The sequence below is a fragment of the Paralichthys olivaceus genome, chromosome 13 (assembly GCF_024713975.1).
Source record: "Paralichthys olivaceus isolate ysfri-2021 chromosome 13, ASM2471397v2, whole genome shotgun sequence".
Taxonomy (NCBI): domain Eukaryota; kingdom Metazoa; phylum Chordata; class Actinopteri; order Pleuronectiformes; family Paralichthyidae; genus Paralichthys; species Paralichthys olivaceus.
The window spans coordinates 11,005,228-11,031,935 of NC_091105.1; the positions used below are offsets into that span (position 1 = coordinate 11,005,228).

The 26,708-nt window shown below is 43.5% G+C and overlaps 4 protein-coding genes and 1 non-coding gene across 19 annotated transcripts in view; 2 read left to right on the forward strand and 3 right to left on the reverse strand.

The window, feature by feature from the left end:
- invs (inversin) overlaps nucleotides 1-9,260 on the forward strand; it is a 21,572-nt gene extending 12,312 nt beyond the window's left edge. For 4 of the 11 annotated variants that reach the window (XM_069537511.1, XM_069537514.1, XM_069537512.1 and 1 more), the window contains exons 10-19: nucleotides 615-770; nucleotides 939-1,060; nucleotides 1,426-1,533; nucleotides 1,647-1,753; nucleotides 1,856-2,065; nucleotides 4,318-4,520; nucleotides 4,647-5,202; nucleotides 5,774-5,919; nucleotides 8,456-8,542; nucleotides 8,619-9,260. In XM_069537511.1, coding sequence (XP_069393612.1) covers nucleotides 615-770; nucleotides 939-1,060; nucleotides 1,426-1,533; nucleotides 1,647-1,753; nucleotides 1,856-2,065; nucleotides 4,318-4,520; nucleotides 4,647-5,202; nucleotides 5,774-5,919; nucleotides 8,456-8,542; nucleotides 8,619-8,734 — 1,811 coding nt within the window. In that variant the 3' untranslated portion in view covers nucleotides 8,735-9,260. The remainder of the gene's footprint in view (nucleotides 1-614; nucleotides 771-938; nucleotides 1,061-1,425; nucleotides 1,534-1,646; nucleotides 1,754-1,855; nucleotides 2,066-4,317; nucleotides 4,521-4,646; nucleotides 5,203-5,773; nucleotides 5,920-8,455; nucleotides 8,543-8,618) is intronic. The other 7 variants (XM_069537513.1, XM_069537517.1, XM_069537520.1 and 4 more) reach the window with 3 other exon arrangements.
- On the reverse strand, nucleotides 8,174-8,246 carry trnat-ugu (transfer RNA threonine (anticodon UGU)). The gene has a single exon. It is a non-coding gene; the product is annotated as a tRNA-Thr (tRNA).
- tex10 (testis expressed 10) lies at nucleotides 9,161-19,160 on the reverse strand. 3 transcript variants are annotated; one of them, XM_020093213.2, is made up of 16 exons: nucleotides 19,141-19,160; nucleotides 17,568-17,785; nucleotides 17,275-17,462; nucleotides 16,846-17,172; nucleotides 16,544-16,756; nucleotides 15,985-16,237; nucleotides 15,789-15,901; nucleotides 15,344-15,591; nucleotides 14,859-14,994; nucleotides 13,981-14,150; nucleotides 12,829-13,006; nucleotides 11,753-11,975; nucleotides 10,536-10,616; nucleotides 10,231-10,415; nucleotides 9,873-10,083; nucleotides 9,161-9,765 (listed from the first exon to the last, which is right to left on the reverse strand). In XM_020093213.2, the coding sequence occupies exons 2-16, from the start codon at nucleotides 17,748-17,750 to the stop codon at nucleotides 9,643-9,645; spliced, it is 2,832 nt and encodes a 943-aa protein (XP_019948772.1). In that variant the 5' UTR covers nucleotides 17,751-17,785; nucleotides 19,141-19,160; the 3' UTR covers nucleotides 9,161-9,642. The 3 variants fall into 3 exon arrangements, with proteins under 3 accessions (XP_019948772.1, XP_019948771.1, XP_019948773.1); XM_020093212.2 differs by lacking the exon at nucleotides 19,141-19,160 and adding an exon at nucleotides 19,066-19,084; XM_020093214.2 differs by lacking the exon at nucleotides 19,141-19,160 and adding an exon at nucleotides 18,040-18,190.
- Nucleotides 18,615-23,890, forward strand: LOC109633389 (uncharacterized). 3 transcript variants are annotated; one of them, XM_020093217.2, is made up of 12 exons: nucleotides 18,615-18,743; nucleotides 18,973-19,054; nucleotides 20,078-20,108; nucleotides 21,122-21,199; nucleotides 21,282-21,421; nucleotides 21,499-21,624; nucleotides 21,780-21,825; nucleotides 21,924-21,989; nucleotides 22,077-22,504; nucleotides 22,620-22,724; nucleotides 23,416-23,515; nucleotides 23,610-23,890. In XM_020093217.2, the coding sequence occupies exons 2-12, from the start codon at nucleotides 18,989-18,991 to the stop codon at nucleotides 23,651-23,653; spliced, it is 1,230 nt and encodes a 409-aa protein (XP_019948776.2). In that variant the 5' UTR covers nucleotides 18,615-18,743; nucleotides 18,973-18,988; the 3' UTR covers nucleotides 23,654-23,890. The 3 variants fall into 3 exon arrangements, with proteins under 3 accessions (XP_019948776.2, XP_019948778.2, XP_019948777.2); XM_020093218.2 differs by lacking the exon at nucleotides 18,615-18,743 and adding an exon at nucleotides 18,745-18,873; XM_020093219.2 differs by lacking the exon at nucleotides 20,078-20,108 and having other exon boundaries at nucleotides 18,631-18,743.
- A 107-nt stretch (nucleotides 23,891-23,997) lies between these two features.
- On the reverse strand, nucleotides 23,998-26,694 carry rbm12ba (RNA binding motif protein 12Ba). The gene is made up of 2 exons (XM_020092566.2): nucleotides 26,209-26,694; nucleotides 23,998-26,041 (listed from the first exon to the last, which is right to left on the reverse strand). Exon 2 carries the CDS (start codon nucleotides 26,014-26,016, stop codon nucleotides 24,193-24,195), a length of 1,824 nt encoding a protein of 607 aa, XP_019948125.2. The 5' UTR covers nucleotides 26,017-26,041; nucleotides 26,209-26,694; the 3' UTR covers nucleotides 23,998-24,192.
- Nucleotides 26,695-26,708: the final 14 nt, after the last annotated feature.

Genomic DNA, 26,708 nt, shown 5'->3' on the forward strand with positions numbered 1-26,708 from the left:
TCTGCTCAGCCAGGCGCTCATTGTTTATGCATGCATAACATGCCACGGTTGAGTCATGCTAATGAGACGGTGCGAAGGGCAGTGGAGCTGACTGGTGCCCGGGTCACTTCCATGCACTTGACTCTGGTCTGTATTGTCTGGGGAGCAGAAGAGGGGAGGGAGGGGTTGCACTGGCCACGAGGAGGCTTAAGTGTAATGCTCCTCATTATGGTTCTGTGTCTGTTTAACCCTCCACTGGCCAGGTTTCAGCCACAGCCGGAGAGGATCTGCAGTCCAGGACATGAATGAAAAAAGTTCCCCATATACACCTGATTTATTTTTCATCTAGATTCATGAATTGTTCCCTGGGAAAATGGGAAAATTTCGTTAAAATATTGAAATAATAAAAACATTTCCTGGATGCACCCTCATCCAGATCGACACACCAAAATAAATGGGTTCTTTCCTGACCCATAATGCATCCTTCCACCAAGCTTCATGGTAATCTGTCCAGTAGATTTTGTGTAATGCAACAGAAAAATAAACTAACGCCGGTGAAAACGTAACCTCCTTGGTGGAGGTTATGAAGGAGGAGCAGTTGGATTCAGGAGGACTTTGTGTGTATGTTCATGCAGCGCTCCACGCGGCCTCCCTGTCGGGTCATGTGAGCACAGTGAAGCTGCTGTTGGAAAAGGGAGCGATGGTCGACTCTCTGGACGTGATGAAACACACGCCGCTGTTTCGTGCCTGCGAGATGGGACAGAGAGACGTCATACTCACACTCATCAAAGGTGGGTGTTGCTGGTACATCCAGTTTGTGCAAGCATCCCATTTTTATTTTCTGACGTCTCTGTTCTGAATATCTTTATTTCCCTGACCATTTAAGACTCATTGCCATGTTGATATCCAGTGTTGATTATGAATGAAATGCATCAGTCAACTGAACGTTCTGCTTAAAGGTTCTGCACATGTGGACCTGGTAGACGTGGACGGTCACACCGCTCTGCACTGGGCAGCTCTGGGAGGAAATGCTGAGGTCTGCCAGATACTGATGGAGAATGGGATTAGTCCTAATGTACAGGTATGAAAGTGTTTGCACGTGCAGAGCAGCAGAAGCCAGAGTCAGTGCATATGATCCTCTGTCCTTGTTCTCATTTAGTGCACAAGATCAATCCATCTGTATACCTCAGCAAACAATGAAAAAAAGTGCAGCAATTTAGTTTAGCTTTGGGACACCATGTAGAGCTTCCAATCCAGGACTGTAGGTTGGCACACTATTAATTTCATTAGTAAATACCATTAACTCTTTATTTGGATGGTTGAATCAATGAATACATGATGATGAGGATATTACTTCCCAGGAAATGTATAAGCTCAGGATCCACTTCATTAATCCTTTGCTATTCTTTTAATTGTCCTGGTGAATATCTGACTGCTGCTGGACAGGACCAGGCAGGACGGACTCCTCTGCAGTGTGCTGCTTATGGCGGCTACATAACCTGCATGGCTGTTCTCATGGAGAACAACGCTGATCCAAACATACAGGACAAGGAGGTAAAAATCTTCCCTTCTGTCCAGAAATGGAACAACACTTCTGTCTGTGGTTTCTGAGATTCATTTGGACTGAGTTGCAGAGTGAATGGATGCTTTTATTTATGGGTGTACAGGGGCGGACTGCTCTCCACTGGTCCTGTAACAATGGCTACCTGGATGCAGTGAAACTGCTGCTGGGCTACAATGCCTTTCCTAATCACATGGAACACACTGAGGAGAGGTGAGAGCCAAGCAGTGCACGAAGGATGCAGAGGGGAGGAGACAATTAAAGTAAAATTGGGCAAACAGATCCATGAATGACACCAGTGTTTGCGTTGAGCAGGTACACCCCTCTGGACTATGCTCTGCTGGGGGGACACAGCGAGGTGACGCAGTTCATGCTGGAGCACGGTGCTCTCTCCATAGCAGCCATCCAGGACATCGCTGCTGCCTCCATCCAGGCCGTCTACAAGGGCTACACTGTCCGCAAGGCCTTCAGGGAGAGGAAGCAGCTCCTCATGAGGCACGAGCAACTGCGCAAGGATGCAGCCAAGTGAGTGACAAGCGCACACACACATACACACAGTTGTGTCTCCACAGTACGTCGATTTACGTTAATGTCTTGGACACTCCAGGCTTTCAGACAACGATGTAGATTTCGGAAACACAACGAGAATAAAAGCTTTTGAGAGTAAGGGCTATTGCCGGGATCCATGTGCTCTAAACAAATACATGTGTTTTCCACAGTGGAATTTACCCGTAATGTTCTGCCTCTCGCACGCTACACAGTCACCACCCCTCATCTGAAAGTTCTTGAATTTTTCCTGTCCTTGTGAAAACATCTGAGCCAAACAATCTCCCGCTGGGTTCTTCACATGTGAAATGCAAACTCCGGGAAAAGTCCGAAACCAATTTCCTGGGCAGCTTTAGTGGAACCATAACTACTAATTGCCTAACACTAACTTTAAAACACGTCTTCGCCTCAAGATTTAATGATTAATGTTATGACAACTCGTTCAGGTCACCATGAAAACAGATTAAGGTCCTCACAACAATTCATAGACTAAACATAGACACACATGCAAATTTACATGAACTGAAACCGTACAGAGCGTCACATAAATTGAGGCCTCTGTCGTACTTCCTGTGCTTCGAAGAACCCTCTGTTTGTCACTTGAAACTATTTGCATTTAACCATGTGTTAATCTCTCATTCCTGTTTCTGTCTTCACTATCTGTCTCTGTCCTCCTCTCTCCCTCTGCTCCAGGAGCAGTCACACTCTCTCCATATCTATCTTTCCTCCTGTCATCCCTGCACACACATATGTCTTCCTCCTGTCTGTCTATTTTAGCTTGTTCTCCTGTTTGTCATTTGCTCACAAGCCTCACCTTTATTTTCTCACACAAAGCATTTAGGAAAGTAAATTGGTTTTAAGAAAGCTTGTAACATCTCTGTATTTTAAGCCAGGCAAATTGAGATGAAAGTCTTTGTGAGAAGATACTAAAAATATTATTCCAAAAAATTGTATTGCCTGCTTTGTATTGTCTATTTTAACCGATATATACGTTTATATATATATATAAACTGTCTGTTACACATTAGAGCAATGTAAACTGCTTAAAATTTAAAACATTATGAATAGATATGAACTCAAATGAAGTGCATTGACCTGAACATATTCACCTTGAAAACTAATGACCTGGCTTTGTCAATTCCTTGAAATTTGGGTTTAAGACCATAGATGAATATGAAGAGCTCAGAATTTCTATTTTTTCCCCTGGTATTTACTTCAAGATGAATTGAACAACTTAAGACGCTGCACCTTTTGTTTCAGAATGACATTTAATATTTGGTTGCAAAACCCTGTTCACCACTGTTCCCCGGGGTCGCGGTGTGACCCGTGGCTCCTCCGAAAGCAGCCTGCGTCAGAAACCTGCCGTAAAAGGCCGATGCCAAATCAAATATGCAGATGGTGATCCACTGTGGCGACTCTTCATGGGAACATTCGAAAGACATTGATTTACTTAACCCTCGTTTGCCTTAACTGCATCAAGCCTCAGACCCAATCACTTGACCAAACCGCTGCATTCTTCATTCTTCCTGCTTTTGCAGCTTTTGTTTAATGTCGACCTCTGAATTCACTCTGTTGCTACGTCCTGAATTACATCGTCAATATTAAAGATTAGTGGACGTCACCTTTGTTGGGATCATGAGTCGATCCTTTCTTTCTCCAGACTCATCAGCCAACAACACTTTGTTCCAGAACTCATCTTTGTATTTATTAGCAAATTCCAGTCTGCCCTTCTGATTCTCACCGCAGATGAGCGGTTTGCATCTTGTGGTATGGCCTTTGTATTTCTTCTCTTTAAGTTGTCAAACGGTGAATTGTGATACCATCGTCCCTGCCCTGTGGAGGTTGCTGGTGATGTTACTGATGGCTGTTTTGGGTTTTTTTTCTTCGCAGCTCTCACAGTGTTTCTTTCATCGACTGCTGTTTTTGTCCTTGAACGACCTGTTTGATGTATGTTGATCAGTACGCAAGAGGTTTATTTCTATTTTTCAAAAATCCCTAGCTCTGGTCTCTATGTGGCTTTAACCTTTTTACAGGGGAATCTGAAGGCTAAAGCTATTTAATGTTTCAACATGCAATCTCAAAGACAACACCGGTTTGCCTTTCCAATCATTTTGGGGGGAACTGTGTAATACATACTTTTTAAAAAAACTTTCCTTTGTTTTTCATTATGTGCATTTCACACACACAACCTTTACCTGCCACAATGAGGTCACAGTCTTCTTTGTGTGCAGGAAACGAGAAGAGGAACAGCGGAGAAGAGAGGCTGTGCAGCACGTTTCAGAGTCGAAAAGGAAGGTGTCCTCGGTGAGAGCAGAGCAGGACAAGCTCTCCTTAGTCAACATTATACAGAACTTGACCATGAATGAGACTGTGGTGGAAAAAAAGACCTTATCCAAAGCTGAACGAACGAGGAACAAAGAGGAGCGACACAAAGGTACAATTATGCACAAGACCTTAAAGTTGTTATGATGGAGCCCGCAGTGTGAATTGTCGTCTTTTCTGTTTTAGTATTAGAGATTAAAATATGTGTTTGTGTTTATGGCTCCTGATTCCACCCCAGCAGACCACAAGAGCAGATCCTCCAGACGACATAAAGCAGCCGAACCACATGAGGCTCCTGAGGCCTCGAGTCACCACAGTCATGTTACCGATGACACAGTGTCTGGTGCTCCACAGACCACCAGGCTGAAGGAGCTTCTCTCTCCTGCCAGCTGCAGCCAACCACCCAGCCTCAAACCCAGACCTCCCTCTATGCCAAAGGTCAGGGAACGACTTCCCTCGAACACAGGTGCTCCCACCAAAGGTGTCTCCTCTACGGAGCAAATTGAGGCCACTTCGAGAGAATGCATCCCTCACATGAGTGCTCCCGGTAAAACGGATGCCCCCACCTCTCCACTAAAGCACAGAAACAAGGAGCAGACTTCAGAGACAGGCTCCTCCAGAGACCAAAGTCACACTGCCTCATTGAGAAGCACTTCATCTTTAGAACACAAACGCCCCTCCAGAAAGACTGGCACACATGCACCAGTGTCAACACGCACACACAGGGGACACGACAGAGAGCAGCGCCGGAGGAGGACCGAGGCTGCACGCATCATCCAGCGAGCCTGGAGAAGGTGAGTGTGTGAGATTTGCGTTTGTACCCAAAGAAGGGGTGCTCAGGAGCTGAAGCTTCTGTGGCAGTGGGAGATTAGCTGTGCCATGTGGCGCCCACATGTGCACTCTCTCCCTCATATGTGCCAAAGAGTATGTCTCCTTTAACACCGCCCCATCTTCGATCTGGATGCCATCAACACTTAAGCAGTGGGGGGGAGAGCGTGGGAGATGGGAGAGACGAGGAGGCAGGGGACAGACGGGCTATAATCTCCCGCTTTCAAACTGGTATAACAAGGGGCGAAAAGTTCAGCCATGCTGCTCTAATAGCTACCAGCAGCCTCTCTTTGCATTTCTCTCTCTGCGTTTCTCTTAGACGCTGCCAGTACACTGCAGGAGTCCCTCTGTTTCCATTCAGCACCACAATTATATTCTGTATGTGCTGCCTAATAGCTGCCTTGAATAAACTCTGTTTACTTTGTTTATGCTTTGTGAGTATTACTGTGAGGATTTGCCAGCTTTGAACACTGTTTGAGATTATAGTTTTTTTTAAACTTACGTGCATGAACCTGCGCTTGCATGGATATGTGTCAGCAGGTTTCATGCACGCAGACGGAGAGAGGTGAAGGCCTGCGAAGAGGTGGAGTCAAACCACCCCCAAAACAGGAAGAAGATGGAAGTCAGAGCTCCATCCACGAAACCAGCTACGAGTAAGAGCTCTGTCCTTCAAAGTATCTACGGTGAGAAAATTTGCACACCACATTTTTGCTCAACTTTTTATTAATGTAAAGCTCACTTATAATTCAGATTTTATTTATATGGCACTTTTAAAAACAAAGTTACAAAGTGCTTTTAAAAAAACAGATGCAAATAATTAAATTCAAAACATAAGATGTATCAGGATTCTGTAGCTGCCCCTGTGACCCTTTAAGGACAAGTGGTATAAATGATGAATCGGTTTCAAAAATGTTACAGTGAAGGAACGCAAGGATGAGTGCAATGTGGTCACTTCTGCCACTTCTGCCACTTCTGCATATCTAGTGTTGAAATTGCATGTTGCTGCTGAACACCCCTCACCTCACTCTCTCCTTCCAAACATGTAAAACAACCTGTGGTGAACTTCAGTCATCATAGAAACTCAAAAGGTGTTTAGTTTGTCCAGTCTGGACTCATTTAAAAAACATGGCGGCCTCCATAGAGAGGGTCCCCTCGATGTAAATATAAAGTATTTAAATATAAAGGGCCTTTTCTGGGGTAAAGAAAACTACAATTCATACAATTTAAATGAAATGAACTTGTGAAAACATCATGAGGATTATTCTACATTAAATCTCTGCCAATAGTTTCCTTTCACCTAAATCTTACACACTGGACCTTTAAATTGAGAAATATTGAAAAACATCTTCTCATCTTATTCATGGGTCCTGATGAATGAAAATCAGGCACATTTAGGGAGCTGATATCTGAGTTGGTGAAATTTGATGCCACTTGGATGAATTGAAGGGGACGTTTGGGCCTTGGTAGAGGTATGTGCCCGACTGAGTCCCATTCTACCAAGAGATTTGACAGTAGAGAGAGAAATATATCTTCAACATTTCCATGCTTTAATTTGGGATTTGATCATGCAACAGTGACCAGAGATAAAGATCTGGCCTGGTATCTCAAATCAGGAATGGTTCATGCTTCGCTCTTTAATCCTTTGAGACGTGTTTAGTGACCCACTTGGCATCAAACATGCAGCAGCAGCATGTGGTTCAGAGCTGGTTCACTCCTGAAGGTAGCCGTCTCCCTTTTAGCTCCTGAATTGCATAAAAACCACAACATTGCAAACAGACAGATTTAGTTGGAAACCAGGAGGGCTGGTTGTCATACAGGTACATTTTTAAATGTCTGTGTGCTGCTTCAGTCCACATACCAGGACAGTATCAGCCTGGTACCCTGTGAGGACCCTCTGGTAGTGTTTCGCCCTACAGACAGGCCTGACCTTCATCACACATCACCAGGTGATGATGGCAGGATGGACAGAAACTTTGCTTCGCCAAAACATACAAGCACACGCTGCATCTCTGCCCACAGATGCCCCTGCACACACACACACACACACACACACACACACACACACACACCAACCTAACCTCCTGACGTGGTTGTCCCCTCCCCCTTCTCACCTCCCTCTCTGCCTCTCTCTCTCTCTCTCTCGATCTGACAGTCCTGGCATTGTGAAAAGTTCAGAGCTGTCACTGGGAATGTCAGACAACTGCGTAGAGCTATCTGCAGAAAACACACAGGCCCCGACACAGTGCCACACACACTCACACACACTCACGAGATGCGTTCTCTCATTTGCAGTCTCATTTTTTTCCTGTGTAGTAGACTCACGACTCTGGACTGGGTCACGTCACTTGCTTAATCATCATAAACCTTTTTTTTTTTTTTAAATGCATGTCTAATATCTGTTGTAGTAACACACAGAGAAATTAACTTTTGCAAAAAAAACTGACAAGAGAATGTCTGTGCAGAGATTGTATTGATTTGTCGATTGAATAAATACCGCGACTCTGCACGGTGCAAACATTTGTCGTAAAAACACAATAAAGCCCAATTATTTATTTCCTCTGAGGTCTTTCAACACTTGACAATCACTTATACTGTAAATACCTAATGCAGTGGTGAAGTTTGTAGGATCTGAGCTCTTTTCATGACATAAAACAGGCAGCAAGATACTGAGGTTACTTCTCAAGATCTTTGATGATATCAGCTTCAGACTTGTTGGATGATTATTGGATTGTTGCAGAATTCTACAGTTATGGATAAAATATGTTTATATTATATTATATTTAATTAAAAGAGTGTTAAATGTGTTCAACTCCCTCTTGTAGGATACATATAAATGCCTTAGATCATTGAAACGCCACCCCTCATAGCATCAGCAGTGTACTTAGAATGTAGGTGTTTTTGTGATCACCCAAAATAAAAGAAACATTTGTTTTTCCCAGGCCCCAGCGAGATTTGAACTCGCGACCCCTGGTTTACAAGACCAGTGCTCTAACCACTGAGCTATAGGGCCTTTGTTATAAATAGTCCAGGTAGAGGAAGATATAAAGAACAACCCTGTACAATCATGGGTGTGTCATTTCACAAGATCAACCAGTTGCAGGCGTGTCCCCGGCTTTGTTACGCAGGACCTGCTGGTTGAGTTCAGGAAGATGCTCACATGAAATGACGACATGGAGATGTCATCCTGACATACTGACATATCTCTTTACTGTATTTTAGGCAACGCCATGGCCAGACGAGGGCGATCGCTTCGGGGCGCTCAGTCCCAGCTGCTCTCGGACATGCCGCTCCGCACCCAGAGCCAGTGTAAGTGTAAGTGCACACAAAGTTTTAAATGGAGGAAAAGTGTCTAAAAGGTCATTTTGTTGGGCTTGTTTTACAGTGAGCGGGATAGACTGCGTACACCTGACTGATGTGGTGGATCACGCTAAGCAGTACTCTTATCACCTGAGACCATATAGCGCTGGACAGGGGACCAGAGGACGGGGAAAACATTGAAGCCGCACACAAACACACACCTCATGTTCTTTGAGGTTCTCTCAGCTGGCTGGCTGGCCTCGCCTCTATAGAATTACTATACACATTGTTCGCTTACTGTGCCAAGCTTTCTAAAATTAAGCTGTATGACATCAGAGCCATGACCTCACAGGGTGGGGTTAAGTCTACAGAAACGGTGTGTGTAAAAGATAACCTTTCATCCATTGTGGAAGGAACACATACACACTCCATCGCCCCTGTTCTCCATCGCTCTCGCACACACACTGAGATAACCTTTCCTCCCGCTGTTGAGCATGAGGCAGTCTATCAACAGCCAGTCATACAGATAGCCCACCTGCAGACACACGCACACAAAAGTTACTCCCTCCACACCAGTTTGCTCTTTAAGTTCCTTTCCTCTCAAGACAAAGATGTATTTCTGAACTATGCAGTTTTTATTTACTTTATTATGCATTTGCACAAAAATATTCCTCATGTTTGTTGCCTTTTAATTACATTATAAAAATAAAAAACTGAAACACTTTGATTTAACTGTGTTTTGCCTTTATTCTGTTTTTATGTTTTTTTTTGGTTTAGTTATGATTTTTTTTTCCAAAAGTCACCAGGTACCTCAATAAGGACTGGACAATGTTCTGCAACAGCAATAATAACAATGCTCAAAAGAAGCAAAAAGACAATTACCAGAATAAGAACGAAGCAATAAAGAGCTTAAGACAGAAATAAGCTGAAGTCTTTAAAACAACAATTGTCACTCACAGAACTTTTCCATTGTATCCCTGGCTGAAGGTTTTTGTCTTGTGAACTTATCAATACTGGGCGATGTCTGTTTTTTGTTTCACAAAGTAACTGCAACATGTCTGAGGGTAAACTGAGTAACACATCAGGTACTTGTCTGGTGGGCAGGTCAGTCAGTACATGTCTCGAAGGCCAAGGTTTCCACGGTGAGCAGAGGAGCCGTGCGCCACAGTGAGGCTGTAACAGTAGAGCAGGTCTGTCAGCCACTGCTCTCTGGACGCAGCCCGGTTGTACCTCTGAAACACACATGGAGAAAGAAATTAAGTGCACAGCCTCCATTGCAGGTTAATGTAGTTTATCTCTCCATCCAATTTTACTGTCCAATACGTGTGCTTGATTTTACCGTGAGGTTCTGTATGATCTCCTGCAGTAGAGCAGCGTTGGCCAGCAGTTGGTTGTGGAGTGGTGCGTGCTGCAGCAGCATTGACAGGATCTGTCCAAGCTGTGGTAGCTCCTCCTCACTCAGATCTCCAACACGCATCATTTGCAGAACCATCCGCAGCAGGCGAGGAACGGTGCTCAGCACTAACACACAAGCACTCCAAATGGCCTCCCTGTAAAGCAGTCACAAAGGTGTTTTCATTAAAACTATTTTAAAACCATTATAGCTGACAGCAAAAGACTGAGGTCAATACATCATATCTACAGGAGATCTTTTCCAAACACAGATCTGCAAACGGTTGTGGCCGTTCAACTCTGACCTTTTATGGTTGGTTTCCGCAGGTTCCTCCTGCTGCAGCGTGACGAGCAGTGCTATCAGGCTCAGGCAGCACTGAGACAAGAAGCGCAGGACAGGCTCGATGGGCAGGACAGACAGGTCCACTAATCTGGACACCGCTCTCAGCAGCCCGGCAACCATGCTATCAGGAACCACTTTCAACTTGATCTGAGAAAACACACACACACACACACACATACAGACATTCAGAGCACATACAGGACTTCCAGAAAAGCAGTTGAAGGAATAAAGCATAATTACAACAAATCAATGAAAACAATTTCTCACCAGGTATTTACAAATTCCATTTTGCAAAATGTCAAAGCACTGAGACTTGGAACCCAGAGTTTCCAGACAGTGGGAGACCTCCTAAAAGTGACACAGGTACATGAACAGAAAAACTTTATCAAACATGAGCTTTTTGAATCAGATTTATATTTCAAATATAGATTCCATGTGTTAAAAATATCCTTCACTGACGAGGCTTTCAGAATTTGGAAGGTTATTTAGCCTGATTTAGTCTTTCTTTTAACTCTTTACAGTGGTCTGTATATGTGTGCATATAAGAGATGATTTAGGAGCAATTTAAGAAAAGCTAATGTCTAAAACAAAATGAACTGAACATGAGAGCACCACAAAAGCATTTCAGGCCTTCACTGCTCGTAGCATCAACCCCCTTTTTCTGGGATGGAGAAAAGATTTCAGGTTAAAGTAAAACACAACACCACCAACTTAGCTTTTCCTCATTAACTGCAAATCTGAAATCAAATTTGTTATTAGCTCTTATCAAATTAAAATGAGTGCGAGTGCTGGGGTGCAGACCTGAGTGTGAGCCGGTGTGTGTCAGGACTGTGCACCTGTTGGCATTCTCTTCGTCATTAAAAACAATCCAACGGTCTCATTAGTCAAACCAGAGTTGACACAGTCCGTCCCTTAATGCCCACCCCCTCACCGTGTGGACTCTCCCTCCTCCTTCCCACCACTTTCCTGTGATTGACTCAGACAGGGACATGAGAGAGGCAGGATCTGAAGCCTTAATTGAGCAGTTGAATTAGTGATTATAAGCCCCCCCACTTGCTCACACACTCACACACACTTGCCCCAGGGCATAGTTACGGTAACGGTAATTTCTGTGCAGAAATGTCACACTCCCATCATGCCATGGGCTCTCATTAGCATTTGTGCATATCCTCTATGCCCGATAACCACTCATCTCCAACCTGTGCAACGCGATAATGGTTCCCCTCTCAGCCTGAGTGCAACGATAAAGCTTCCACCCTCTGAGCTCTATATGAGAGACAGAGAGAGACCGGGGGGAACTGAAAGACCACGGCAGTGTCCAGAATATCAACACTTTTTAATTTTCAAAACAATGTCTCTTCTTCCTCTTCCTTCACCTTCTTCTCGCTTCAAGATTGATTTCTCATTTTGCGTCCAGGTGTTGAGGAGCAGTAACAGTTTGGTACAGAATTAAGTTTGAGGTAATTGTAGGAAAGTAAACGCACCTCAACTATGTCCCAGTGGTGCGTGAACTGCTCCAGTGGTGTGGGGAAGAGACTGATGGGGAAAAGAGGGGAGCGAGGCAGGGCATCCTCCTCTCCAGCCTCCTGAAGGGAGGCAAGCTTGTCGGACGAGAAGCCCGTCAGGGTGGAGAACAGGAAGCTAAAGTAGTCCACGTCGTGCAGGGCTGCTTCCTGGCTCCCAACTGACCAGCCACTCAGAGATGACCTGGAGAATGAAATCCGTGAAGATGTTATACAATTACTGACGCAGAATGTGCATCAATATTTGCACTGAAGCTGAAGAGGCACAGCTTTCTGAATATCAAACTAATTTATGCAAAGTTTCAGCAATTTACACATTTTTGGACAACCCACTTTCATTTGTTTTCAAAGATTATTTTACTCATATTTCTTAGTATTAATCATGGTCATGATTTATGAGAAAATTGATATTGAGTGTGACAGTGCATGAAGACAGTTATGAAAAATTCTTCCTTATCCTGTAACAGTAGGAAATGTGTGTGAATAACAGTGCTTTTTGAGAAGCCCTGGAGGAACATGCAGACTTTCTCCTCAATACTCCATGACGACACTGCATTCCAGACTCCCAAAGAGCTCTTTGTATCGTACCCATTACACACATGTCCAATTCCTAATGGTTTCACCACTCCCTGCACTCAAAATTTGTATAACACTGCCCCACTGACAAAGTTCAAAAAAGGTTGAACAAAAATACATGGAAAGGAAATGTGAGGATGAGTAATAGAACAAAAAGAAAAAGATTTTATTAGTAAGTGGTAAGATGAAAATCAGTTATACACAGTATCCACATCAGCACCTGTCAGCACACAGGTGAGACACCAGATCAAATGTCAGGGATTCCTCTGTGAAAGCACAACACTGCCATCTAATGGTGACTCGCAGGAGTGCTTTCAGTCTCTACTACCTGATAGGTGATCTCAAAAGGAAGGGGCATTCATCTGCTGTCCAACATCTCCCACAGGAATATCTCCAGATACAAATGCCAATCAAGTGAGTTCATGTGCTCTCCTTAAATCTATGAGGGTTTCCAAACTCACCTCAGGTGTACGATACGAATCAGCGAGGCAGCGAGTCCGGCAGAGATTCGTCCGGCGGTGCAACAGCAGCTCAGGTTGGCCAGGAGAGACTGGGGCATCTTGGGTAGGAAGTAGAGCAGCTGCACCATACGTTGTTGGGAATCTGCCGGTAACAGCACAACAACTCCTTCCTGTGGATCTTTAAACACACACAGATACACAGACTCATTCTTCATTCACATGTAATTGCATACAGACAGCAATGCCCTGCACCCTCTAGGTAGAGGGGATATAACATAAAGCTATTTCAAGAAAATTAGAATGATACCAGGAAAAAGCAGACTGTGTTAAGAAATAGTAAAAATTAGGAGAGAGACAGACAGGCATGGCCACTACAGTGTGGGCTCAGATAATGTGCGTGCGTAGTGCTCTGTCTGGCTCTGACGCACATGCTGATGTCAGAACCTTTTAGACAAAAGGAGTCTTGTGATGGGGAATTGCTGGCTCTCCGGCAGTTTCTATTAGAATGCTGACACCCCCCCCCTCCTCCTCCTATCCTGGCCCCTCTGTCACACACCAGCCCAACTATCTGACCATCCTCTGAACAGTGGCCTACAGGCCTCCAGAGCTTTCTTATTACTGCTTTCAGCCTCTGGTCTGGTTACAGTTCAATTTTGCAAAGTTGTGTGGGGTGGGAAAAATGGAGTTATATTGCCTCCTAGGGAGACAGGGCGGAACATTACATGTAAGATGTTTCTCAGTTGTAATCAGGCGTATTGTTTCTGGATTATGTACATTACTGTTCGGTCTTCCATTTAAAAATTACTAATACGTCATTTTTATGCTATTTTATGTTGGATGTTCTTTGATGCTAAGATGAAAAGAAGCTTGTGTTGAATGAGCCAGATAAAGATTTAACACTAAATCTCAGAGCAGAAAATCTCTGCTGCTCTCGGTGGGTTGAAATTTGTAGAAAAAAAGAAATCCATTTAATAAACCTAATCATTGTTTGCACCACCTGACACCTGATGAACTACAGTTTATGGAGATGAGGACTGCTGTGCGACAAGTTTCAGGATTAGTGTAATGGCAGTTTTCTGTCCTGTGGCTCTGATACAGGTCTAACAATTATATCTAGCATACACATCCGTCTGCCTGATTGAGTGTGTGTACCATAGAGCTTGCAGGCGTGTGTCTGCAGACTGTTCAACAGATCCTTGTTTCCTCGAGAAGCAGCGGCGTGGATGGACTGGATAAGTCGTACAGAGAGAGTAGGGTTACGATGGCCCAGCTGGGACAACTGCACAGGAAGAGATGCCAACCACCGACACAGAACCTTGCTCCTGCAGAGAGACAGAAAGAAGGGATTAAGTAAATAGTGATGTCATGATATCAAGGCACAAGTGAAGGTTTTGACTTTTCGTTTGGGCTTTGAGTTGTTGCATCTTAACACAAACAAGAGTGTGAATATATTGTAGAAAGGCAAAAATAAAGGAGCTTTTCAGTGGATGGTGGTAAATGTTTGGTAAAAAATACTTTATTGGTGGAGCTGATACACATATGCATTGCAGCACACTGGTCTTCATCAGATGTGAAGAATGAACAAGACATATAGTTTTTAGTCCCCTGCACTGTCCATAATGATAGTGAGCTACAATGTCAGTCCCAGATATCTCCCAGACCAATATACTGTATGTCTTTGGCTGTCATTCTTCACTTCTGGTAAGTCACCATGATATAATTTTCTTAATGATGAATCAACACATAAAACACGTTTTAATTTATACCTGTAAGGCACATTGTTCATATCTGTTACCAAGGCTCTGGAGTTTCGAGAGTAAGCGAGTTTTGTCATTGTCTAAATATTTATCTGTTATTCGTCTTATTAGATTTCTTACTCAAATGATTCTAAAATCCTGGAGTGAGCTTGTCCCGTGTGGTCTGGCTAAACTAATAAACTACAGGGACAAGTACAAGGATATTATGTTTGTTGGAGAAACTTTTAGTACATAAAAAATCTCATTTCATTTCAAATCAATGACAGAGGTTACCTGGCTATGTGTGTATGGCCTTGCTCCTGCAGGTAGAGCTTGCTGTAGAAGGACAACAGCAGTGATCGTGTCTGCAGAGTCAGGTTCCTCTGCTTATAGTAGATGTAAACTGCTGCTAACAGGTCCTCTGTTACCGCTGCAAAAATACACACATCACATATTTATATCAAAAAAGGCTTAACATTAGAAATGTCTTCATATGAATCACAAACTTGTATCCAAATAACAAACCACAATCAGGACTGCTCAATTACAACAGATACAATTTCCATTAAATTATTTGGAGGGGTGGGGCATGACCCCAGGAAAGAACCTATTCAATTTTAGAGTGGATCCAGATAAATGGGTGGGAATTATTTTTCCCACTTTCTTAAACATGGTGAGATAGGGTGTTAGAGGGTGCTCTCCTCGTGCCCTTCCACTTGAACTCATGCTTCAGTATTCATTAAATCAAACACATTTTTCAATACACTGCATGTGCTTACTTTTGCTCCTCTGCGTGAGCACCATCTTCCACACAGTACCCAACAGCATGTGCAGCTGCCTGTAGCTCAGTTTCATTCCGTTGCCCAGAATGTCTCGGACAAACGTTCTCAGCAGCGTCAGCCAGTCTCCGTCTGTCTCTCGGTCGAGTCCCTGCCTCTGGCTGAGGGACACCATCACCTGGCAAAGTGTGATGTTTAGGGCCAGGGGCTCCACACTCAGACCTGGAATGGCTGCAGTCTGTTTACTCCTGACGAGAGGACAGAAAGATGAGGGTAATTACAGCAACTTTAGATCTTCATATACAGTAGGTAATGGTCACAAATCAGATATACCACAACTTTCAAATGATTTTACCACCTCTTATGTCATCTACATAACGATACATGTATATATTTATTGGCAGGGATGAAGGATCAATGTTTGTGTGACACTGACATTCCTTACCTTTTGAGATCGATCTTCTTTTTATGTTTAGGTGTGTCCTGGGTACCATAGGGAAAGTTTTTCATGAAGTGCTGCTTAAAATCTCCCAGGTATTCCTTACGGAACCATGCATCCTACACAAAAACAAGCCACTTTCATTTTTAAGAAACATTTTCTTGTACAACAAGCATTGATATCTGGTCATTCCTCATCTCACCAGTGCATCCTGATTCTCCTGCTGTGGCGCAAGTTTCCTCAGCAGCTGCAGAATAGACAACACCTGGAACATTACTGACATGGCATCTGGGGTGAGCAGGTGAGCGCCCTCGTTGTTGTTCCAGGGGGACTCACTTGCACTGGCCTCGACCCATACCTCCAGCAGAAGAGGCACCAGTGTAGCTGCAAAGCTCTGAACAGCCTCAGCTGAGTCCAGACTCTCAGTCACTGCAGCTCCAGGATCCACCTCAGGTCTTCACAGTGGAATAATAAGAGAAAATGAGATATTATGTTAATTTCAGTTTTCTGGGCGATGGCACTGTCTGTCTCTATGGCTAATTGCTGACAGTCATTATGATGTTGATTGATTATTTGATTTTTATTTCTATACATTACTGAACACCAAACATACACACACGCACGCCCTGATGTCAATCATCCATCACAAAGTTTCTCTGACAGCGAGAAAACATCATCATAAACCAATAAATTGTTTTCATAACACTTCTGGGTTTCTGATTTTCATTCCTGTGTGGTTGCAGGCGTTTGTGGTATCGCACCTGAGCTTGAAAGTGGAACGTGGAGTTGGTTTGGCCCCTGAATGCTCATACACCTTAACTCCGATCTTGCTGTAGGTGAGCTCTTCCCAGTTGAGAAACAGAGGAGCAAGTCGGTCTTCACCACTGCAACCAAACACTCCTTCTGTTCCAACAGACGTATCACCTTGGTCCACTGGTCTTTCCTCAACTACTGCCTGCAAAAATCGTCCGAGCCTGCAACACAAATAAACCACAAGGTGAGCAGCCAGTTAGGATTTTAAATATGTTTTTACTTAGAATCTGTGTGTGTAGGACCTATGTACCTGAGAAGCACTGAGAGCCGCCACTGCTGACTAGTCACCGCCCTGTTAAGACTGACTGATAGTGCCCAGGTACGCCCCTTGGCATCCTGGGTCTTATTGGCTCCACTGCTGCTTTGTCTGTGAGAAATCAGCTCTAGGAAGTTAGTGAGGAGTACTGCCGGCCGCGATGCTAGCAAAGCAGGGTAGTGTTCCAGCAACACATCAAGGACCTTCATTGCATCCTCCTGGATGCCTGTCTCAATGTGGGTCATGGCACAAGAAAGGTGGGCACTGAGGAGAGGGAAAAATGGGCCCACTCGGTCTGCAGGCACAGACTGTGCAATGAACCTGGAAGGAGTTTAAGACGAATGTTGTTTGCATTATTTTGTTTTTTAAACAAATTGTTAGTTAATAATATGACTGTTTCCAGATCTCTGTGGTTGTTCTGACCTGAGCACCCGTGTAGCTGCGACACGAACGTTTCCATCCTTGTCTGTGAAAACAGCTGCGACTTCAGAGAGCAGACGAGAGAGATGCTGCTCCAACAGAGATGGATTGAGGGACAACAACTCCTTCAAACCCAATAAGGCACTGTGTTTCACATTGGCATTGTAATGATGAAGCTGGGACATGAGGTCCTGGTGAGGCGCAGGGAGGTGGAGAGAAAGAACACAAATTGTTGTTTAAAATAAAAGTAGCGTATGTTTACAGAACAGGGAGAGAGAAACAGATGATGGTCTCACATTGATACCGAGCTGTCTGTGTGTGGTGGGGCCACTGGTGTCTCTCTTCAGTTGTTCAGATAGATGGATTCCCTTGGAGTGGAAGTTAGTGTTGGTGGCATTATCAGCTTTGGGTTTCTTCTTTCCCACTTTTAACTTGACCTTCTGGAAATCGTCCTGTCTCTTCTTCTTCTTGGACTTCATCTCTGCAGCCTACACTCCTGTCTATGTTAGCAGACCTGGAGGTGGGATAAATGACACTGAATGAGTGTAATCATTTTAAATTTAAATAACGTACTGACAGCAGACATAAGTATGAAGTGTAGAGCTGGGTTTCTAAGGCATTAACTCATAAATGTTCCAGCACAAACTGAAAGCATTGCTCAGTGTTTGCTCTCACTGGTGAAGTAAGGGCAGCTAGTTAGCTAGCTTGTGGCTAACTATAGCGTACCCCGGTTCAGCATTAAGCATGAAAGCTCCTTGTTTTACTCACCACGATGGAGAGCCTTGGTGTTAAATTATCATCCGTGTCTAAAGCTAAGGAACAGCAGCCCTGCTAAAAATATAATTCTATATAAAGAGAAAATATTCTGTGTGCACTCTCGTGGTGGTGAATTGGGTCCTCTACCTGAGTGCGTGCGTGTGTTTACAAAGCCGTTAACTCGCTGACGTGCAGCCCGGCGGGGACATAAAACCTCTCTAACCGGGAACCCATGGAATTTATTTTTTATGAGGTAAAAATAATATTTGCACACCAGCATGTAACTGGAACAAATAAAATATAAGAGTTGTCCCAGAATGTCCTGGGAAATATTACACTTTATCCGCTTTTCCTGCAGGAGGGATAAGCGGTAAGCTCTGGTGTTGAAAACGAACGCACTGCATAGTTGTCTGAGAAAGTGCCGCCAAAATATTAATATTATTATTTATCATTATCATCAGTTTATCATTATTATTATTATTTCACCCCCTGAGATACATAATTAAATTTGACGTCTTCAAATTCTGTTTTGTCGGGTAAGAAAGTCTAGTCGGTTCCAATAACGTCACATGTTGTCTTTTTTAAACAGGCGAAAGCGCCGCCCTCCCATCGCCCCGCAGCCGCTCTCGGTCCGCACTGTGCTTTTACACCTCACGAAGAATAACCTGACGACTCTGTGCCCCGTGGAGCTCATAGATTTCATTTAAACTTCCCCGGTAAGCTATGCACCATCTTATTCGTTAGCATTAGAAGTGTAGGCTGCATTTGATAGTTTATAGCAGGCGCACTGTTTAGAACAAACCCCACCAGGCTCCATTAGGCCTGAGACGAAACGAAACAACGCAGGTGAAAGTAAACCTGCTCATCCAGACAACCCTTAACTCTGGAAGTTCTTCATTGTTTGATGACTTAGTTTTATGTGTTTTACATGCGTGTGTACCGCAGTGGAGGAACTGAAGAGATGGAGGCCCAGGCTCCTGTGAACCAGCCTCCACCTAGAAACGGGGCGCAGGCTCAGAGGAGAAAGGTAAGTCTCACATTAGTCAAGATGAAGCCGTTTGAAACCTCGCGATCAACACTTTTACACACACACACACACACGTTCCTCCTCACGTTTGACTCGGACAGCTCTAGAAGGAGCCCTGTGGTTTCCTTCAGGCGCTGTCTCGTTGTTGTTCACTGGCTGTGGTGATGCCTGATGGGAGAGCCAGGCGGCAGTAGTCCCCTGGACGCCGGTGCCTGCCTCTGTGCTCTCAGACCCCCCCCCCCCCCCCCCCCCCCCCCCCCTATGAACCGATGTCTAATGGCAGGTTGCTCAGTTTTTATTTCTGAGTGCTGTCACGCTGAAAATCAAAAAGGCTCAATGATGATTCCTTTGAGGGATTTCATTAAAATGTTTGAATAAAACGGTTACTTCTAATGTTATACAATTGGCTGGAAAACCAATTATTAATGCAGTGATTATTCCACACCAGTGAAATCAAATTACAATAGGGAATTTTGATTTCAGTCCAGATAGTTTACATGTAGGCTTTAGGGTCAACTTCCCTTGTGATTGGCTACTTCTTCCTGTCTATTGCCTTGTTGATAATCCTGCTAAAAGGCTGGAAAGGGGCATGTGTGAGAGCCCGTTTTCCTTTTCCCCCAAGTGGTTATGACGTCAGTTTGATTTTCCTGAGGAAATTACTAAGGTTTTGACCACAGTTTTTTGTATTGTGGCCACTGCAAACATGGTTGAATACTGTAATTTGTGTTGTAGTCTATCAGCTTGCTTTCTTTCTTTTCAAAAAAGTGTGACTGTTCTAAATTCTCATTTATTTCATGAGAATTTAGACTAATCTACATGATCTAGAAACCTTTTATTTATTCGTGTCTGTGACTGCCACTGCTTGGTGCAGGGGTCATGGAAAGTAAGAAAAATAATGGCTGTATGGCATAAATAGTGTGGCGGACATGGACGAGGAGGTCGGTCCTCTGCAAAGTGTCATCCTGTCACTAATGCCTGTATGTGTCTCTCTCCTTCATGTGGGTTTATTCCCTCCATTGACAGAGAAAGCAGCCGCAGCATTCTGCTGAAATAGGTAAGTCTTGTACACACAGTGCTAGTGCCAGTCCTGAGAGCTGAAGCTTGAGATCTTGATTTTTTTTTACTTTTTTCTTCCTGCTTCATGTCATGGGCAGTGACATGTTAACCACTCTTGACTCATTCACTCTCAGAGATGGGGGCTGTTGTTGTGGCATCCACAGTTTTGATCTGTGGAGATGAGTGTCTGCAGCTGCAGAATCTTCCCAAACATTTTCCAGTACCTTGCCACTAGTTTCCTATTTAGAAAATCACATTTTTAACATTTAGAGGGTTTTAAAAACACATTGGGCAATTTTGGGGAAAAAAACATTCTCCTAAGATGTTGCTTCCTTGAAGACCAGCACCATAAGCACTCTCAGTCCTAGACAACACCTGCACATGGTCTTAAAACCATAGAACATACAGTAACGCAATCGTACATCTACTATGGTTGCTGATGACATCTTTGTGCACTTTTTGTGCTGTGATGGGAGCTGTATGTTCTCAAAATATATTTTTTAAACTGCTGAATGCAGTATTCTTTTTTCCTGTAGCCTGTGTTACACTGGCTTCAGTGATAATGTACCTGGTTTTCACAATATTTTTACACATGCAGGGTTTTTTTTAATCATGCATTTGCTGTGCTGCATCATCAGTGTGACAAAGAAGTGACAATTCTGTGTCAGGGCACTGTGAAAAGCAACGTGGCAGAGGAGCTGTTTTTCCTGTCGCCCATTTCAGGCCTAAATCAGGGGGGGTGAGCTGTTTGTGTTCCCTCCCACTGTCTTCAAAAGCACAAATAAAGTGTGGGTTTCTAAAGATGGCTAAGTTAATATAGACAGAGTAAAATTTATTGGCAACTAGACACTTCCATCAACAAGTTTTCTATCTGCTTTACAAAGTCTAGCCTCAGGTCTCCCTCTACAAATGATTAACATAGTGGCTCACTATAGTAGTCTGTTGGAAATCAACCGTATTGTGAAACCATTATTAAAGTTTTCTTTTTGCTGACCACTGTTGTTTCCCCAGTGTTCACGAAAGGGGAATCGATCCAGACTGTGCCATCTCTCAGCACACTGTTGAAGGGGGTCACAGAGTGCATCATTGGTAACCAGGATTATTTCCCTCACATCTACCTTTTCATCCTACATTGAAAGGCATAACCAATGATCAAACCCCTCTCTTACAGGTCTTCAATATGTGTGGGAGTACCGCAGCCCCAGTAAATCTGTACCACCACACTACCAGTGCAAAATGTGTGCTGTGTACCGCCTGCAGCATGATATGGTTTCACACGTGAAAGGCTGGAAACACAGCTTCAGATACATGGTGAGTATTAAGTTCTTTTAGTCTGGAGCAATGACACAATATTGTTTAATTATTAGTATTTTTCTCCCTGTTTGCAGAAAAATGTATATCCTGACAAGGTCAACTGGGATGAGGGAGAGGCCATCAAAGACCCTTCTGTAAGGAAGAGTATTAAAGAGGCTGCTGGTGAGGTGCAGAAAAGGGAGGGAAGGGGACAAATCAAGGTAAGATTGGCCAAATTAACATTTGTGCTATGGTAGTGTTTTGGGGGAATTCAGATAATTTTTAAACTTAATTGAATTTTATTTCAGAGATGTTAACAGGTAATGGTGAAAGGAGGAATTACAATCCATGTCTCTGATCCTGTTGTGGCTTTTAGGTGATCCTGAAGGAGCCTTGTGAAGTACCAGCTTTCAAAGGACTCCGTAAGTTACTCTCTGTGTATAACATCAGTAATAAAGAATTCCCTGTTGGTTGCTTTTGTGAACTCCATTTGTGTCTATTGCCCTTATCTCTCTCACAGGTTCTGCTATTCCGAAAGTTATGCCTCCACCAGCTCTGCGAATGGGACTAAAGGCACCACCCTTTGGTAGGTCATATTTGTACTTGTGTAATTGTGGGCATTTGTTCTTTTCTGTATGTGTAATGAAATGTAATTTATGTGTTTCTTTTGCAGGTCCCAGGTTTTCTGGCCCGGGGTATCCAGGGGAGTTTCCTCCTCAAGGTGGTCTGCTGTCTGACTACCCAGTGGAAGATTATGGGGAGTCCGGTTTTGGAGGTTACTCGACCAGGCAAGATTTCCCTGACTCTGATATGGATATGAGACCTTTCTCAGAAGGTATGGGCCATCATCCAGTTAGGAGTGGAGATGGTCTTGGACCAGGTGGTGGAAGAGATGGCTATGGAAGGAGTGGACGGCTGGAGGAGAGCTCAGGGAGAATGTATCATGACGAATATCGAGTTGGCCCCATGGGGAGTAGCTCTATGGACAGACCAATGGACAGACCAATGGACAGACCAATGGACAAGCCAATGGAAAGGCCAGGCTTGATGGGAGATGCTCCAGAAAGCAGAAACCCTCCTAGTGCATTGCTCAGTTACTTGGTATGTGTCTCATTTCTCAGTAGGATCCTCCCCAACTTAAAAAGAGTGATACTGTTTTTTAAATTATTCTTTTTTTGTATTGATATGCAGTAACTTAACAAAATGTGTCTTTCAGGATACTTTCCGAATAGAGAACGAGAGTGATGCTCAGCTGGTGCTGAAGGTTACACAGAAACTAACAGATGTGTTGATGGAGTACAGACTGAGGAGCGTATCATCGGTAGGGGAAACATTTTTCTTAAATCTTAAATGCAAGTGGATCAGTGTAGTTGAAACTGTTGTTTAGAATATTGTCTGTATCATATCCATACCTCTGAACCTATTAAGTGCAGTATATTGAATCTGAAATCTGACAACATGAGCACTGCACAAAACGGGGCCTGAAAGACACGTACACCACTTCTCACACAATGGTTTGGTGGCTTTGTAATCCCCAAGGATCTGTTCACCGTTCTAAGCCTCCACCTCACTCACAAGTTCCTCGATTTCAGTGTCAGAAAGTTTAGCTTCGTCTTCATTGCTTGATGCCATGATTTACAATGGAAACCAATTGGTCGGCAGGATCATTTATATTCATGAGGTTTTTTGCATTGACCATTTATGGTTGAATGTGGGTGGGATATGAGGCAGATCATTGTACCACCCTTTCCAGGTTTAGTGTGTTTCATGAAGTGAACATTGCATTCAGGTGTAAGTTTGCAGTTTCATAAATCTTAATCTTTTCTCTGCGTTTTCTGCCATTTTCAGCTGTTATGCACACATAGACTTCTCATATGAATCCTACGCACTGTTTTAGAAATTAAATCCCCAGAGCTTTCATTTATTTCACATCCAATGAACCAGTTGAATGATGTTCTTGGGAGTATGTGTAGTTTGTCCTTCTAAATGTCCCGTCTTCATTTCATCCAAAGGGTTCCAATCTGAACAGCTTGTCAATGAGCTCTTCAGGTTTCTCCTCTACTCCTTCCAGATTGTCAAGCAGTAGTGACCGATACTCGAGTACTCTGTCAGGTATAGCAGCACCAACAGATAATGTCCCTGTTGCTCATTTTGGGGGGAAAAAAAGTTCTTTGATCTTTAATGTATTTTCTTTGTCTTTCTTCAGGTCCACCAAGGTATTCTGATATTCAATCAAGGTACTACAAATAATCAGGGGATGATACCACACCTCACTAACTCCTTTCCAGCGTCAGCATCAGTCATTTCTCCAAGAGTTGTTAACTTTGATATTATTGCTTTTAGGCATTGTTTTTATTTTTTTTCCATTTGAGTTTTACACAATTCTGTGCATGTTTTCCTCAGCTTTAAATGATCATGTCAGTGTATGACTGTTTCTTATTTCCTTTCCCCAAGATCGAGTTTTAATAAAAGAAATGTAGAAAAGTGTTTGGAAATGTGAAATTTATTTCAGTCACTGCAATGAAACTATTTCCTTTCCTCCATCCCTTGTATTATCATCTGAAGTTTTCTTTGGTAAATGACGAGCCGTGAAACAGTGTTCAAACAACTTTTATTTTAAAATTGACAAAGAACAGTATAACAGAACAAAATTAAGACATTTGATTGGTAAAAAAGTTTACAGAGTCAATGGGTTGATTAATTGGAGCAGAATAACAGCTGGAAGAAAAATGTCTTGAAAGGAACATTAAGATCTCACAATCAGTCTTTGGCTAAGGTGATGGCAATGTTCATCTTTTCCAAAAAGTTTTTGCCAAGATGTCATTCATCTGCTTTACACTAATGCAGGTTAGGAGCACTTGTGCCCCCAGGAAGTCCTGACCACTGAGCCCTTGAGCCAGGGCTGCTAACTTCTGTGACCTAAACTGAACTAAGGCCTCACCAATACCATTTCCATCACTGTCATGCAATAAACTGATATTATCCTCCATTAGTTTGTACTTGCAGAACAGGTTTTTTATTTGACTCACATTTACATCTGAGGGCAGGTTTCTAACAAACAGGCACGTCTGAGCATCTGTATTTGAGTGCAAGGTTGGTCTTTCTTGTGTCTCAAGTGGATCGGATTTCTTCTTTTGATTTGGTTTCATCATGTCTGGCATGACCCGCCTGGGATGGGTTTTAGCCATCATGTCCTTCATCTTCCCCTTAGTGATTGATAATACTTCAATGATGGCAGAACCCACATGGCACCCATTGAGATTTATTGCATAATCGTAATCCTCACTGCAGTTAAAAATAAGAAAAGCTGTGTCTGTTCTGTTGCCTTCCTTGTCCAGCAGGTGAAGTACATTTTTGTGTGCAATGTTTGGACATTGAAACAATTCCTTTATTTCAGTCTTTGTCATCTTTGTTGGTAGGTTACACGCCATGACAATGTAGTCCATTTTTGGACATAAGATAGATGATGAGTCACTGTATGGTCTTGGCTTTTTAATCTGATTATTCGGCGACAGTTGATCAGACCGCCTCTTCCTCAGTGGTAATGAAGGGGCAGTTTGTTTGGAGTTTGCAGTTTCCCTATGGGGCATTGGGTGAAGTTTCCCTCTCTTGCCATCATCAAATCCATTTTCACATTCCTGCAGCGCACTGGTCCACATCTTCTCAGTTGCTCCACGTACCTCCACACAGATGGGCCCCAGGAACTGTTGGTTGAAATGAAGAGCATTGCATGCATCCTCCACGTTTGCAAACTTCACAAGGCAGGCATGGCTGAGTCCCAACTTCACATTCACAATGACTTCCTGTACTTCCAACCCTGAGAAAAAATGGCATATGTCCTCTTTTGTAGCTGAGGCAGGCAAACCAAAGAGCCTGACATAACCGGGGCTTGAGTCCAGACTTAGTTCCGGTTTCCTTACAAAATCACACACATCATGAGTGCTGTCAGCCTCATCGTTTTGTCCTGGATTGGATGACTGGAGCCCTTGAAGGACAGTGCACATCCCAAGAAGAAAGGCAGTATTGGGATCAAGTGTGTGCACAGCTGAAGTTTCTAGAGTTGAAATATTTTGATGCAAAGGCTGTCGCAGTTTTGCAATACGGGGATCAAGCGACCAAGCAGTAGAGGATGGTGGATTTAAAGTATTATGATCAAGTGCATTTAAAGAGGGCTGATTTGCATCTGGAGATGGTTGAGGTCTCTTGACACCTTGACTGGTGGGGGAGGGTTTCTTCTTATTCTTCATTTGTAACTCCTCCTTCCTTTTCATCTGCAACTTCACGTCCTTTGTCTTCACCTGCAACTTCTCTTTCTTCCTCTTCATCTGTAACTTTTCCTCCTTCTTCCTCTTCATCTGTAACTTTAACTTCAGCTCCAGCTCTGCCATGCTGCTGATGTGTAGAGTCACTTCAGACCCTTTGAGTAAATCTCCAGAGTGCTGCATGGCAAGCTGGCCATCTCGCTCGGTGGTAAATGCGATAAAAGCCTCTCTGAGACTTCCTCCCACTATGTACACGCCACCGTTAGGTATAAAAAGGCATTTAAAGAATTTCCTTATATCTTCAGTACCTGCCTTCACATCAAGCCCTTGCAATCGCAGGATTATGACCATTTTGTCATAGCAGGTCGGATGGGGTCTGAAAAATGAGGGCAGATATGGTGAGTAAGAGTCACGAGGCTTTCAGGAAAACATGTGCGTCACAGGAGAGCACAGAGGAGAGAAACGGAAATTAGAAAAAAAAGAGACACAAATCAACCGTGGGGATTTTTTTTAGTCCGCCATGACAAACCATCTTTTACTCACCACAGCTGAGGTAAAAACAAATAACACACACACACATAGGTGGTAACAGGTCGCTTTGTTACGTGTTGTGCTGCAGCTCCTGCGTCTCAACTTCTGCTGTTAGCGGCTGAATTCCACTGGAAACCCCCTAAACCGTTCTTCTTCTTAATCTGTAGCGCCCCCACGCCCGGCTCCGCCTGTTCCCTCCTTTTTTCACTCACATTAGAATGTGATGGAGGAACATCTCCGCCTCCTACCGGACCGGAGTGGGAACTGCACCAAGCACATCACAGTCCATCTATCTATCTATCTATCTATCTATCTATCTATCTATCTATCTATCTATCTATCTATCTATCTATCTATCTATCTATCTATCTATCTATCTATCTATCTATCTATCTATCTATCTAACGTGTTTTATTAAACCTCCACTAACTGGAGACCATCTTTTTCTTAAGTGGTTTTTCATCCATCCATCAACGAACAAACTTTCCACGCGGAAGTATTTACTTTTCGTG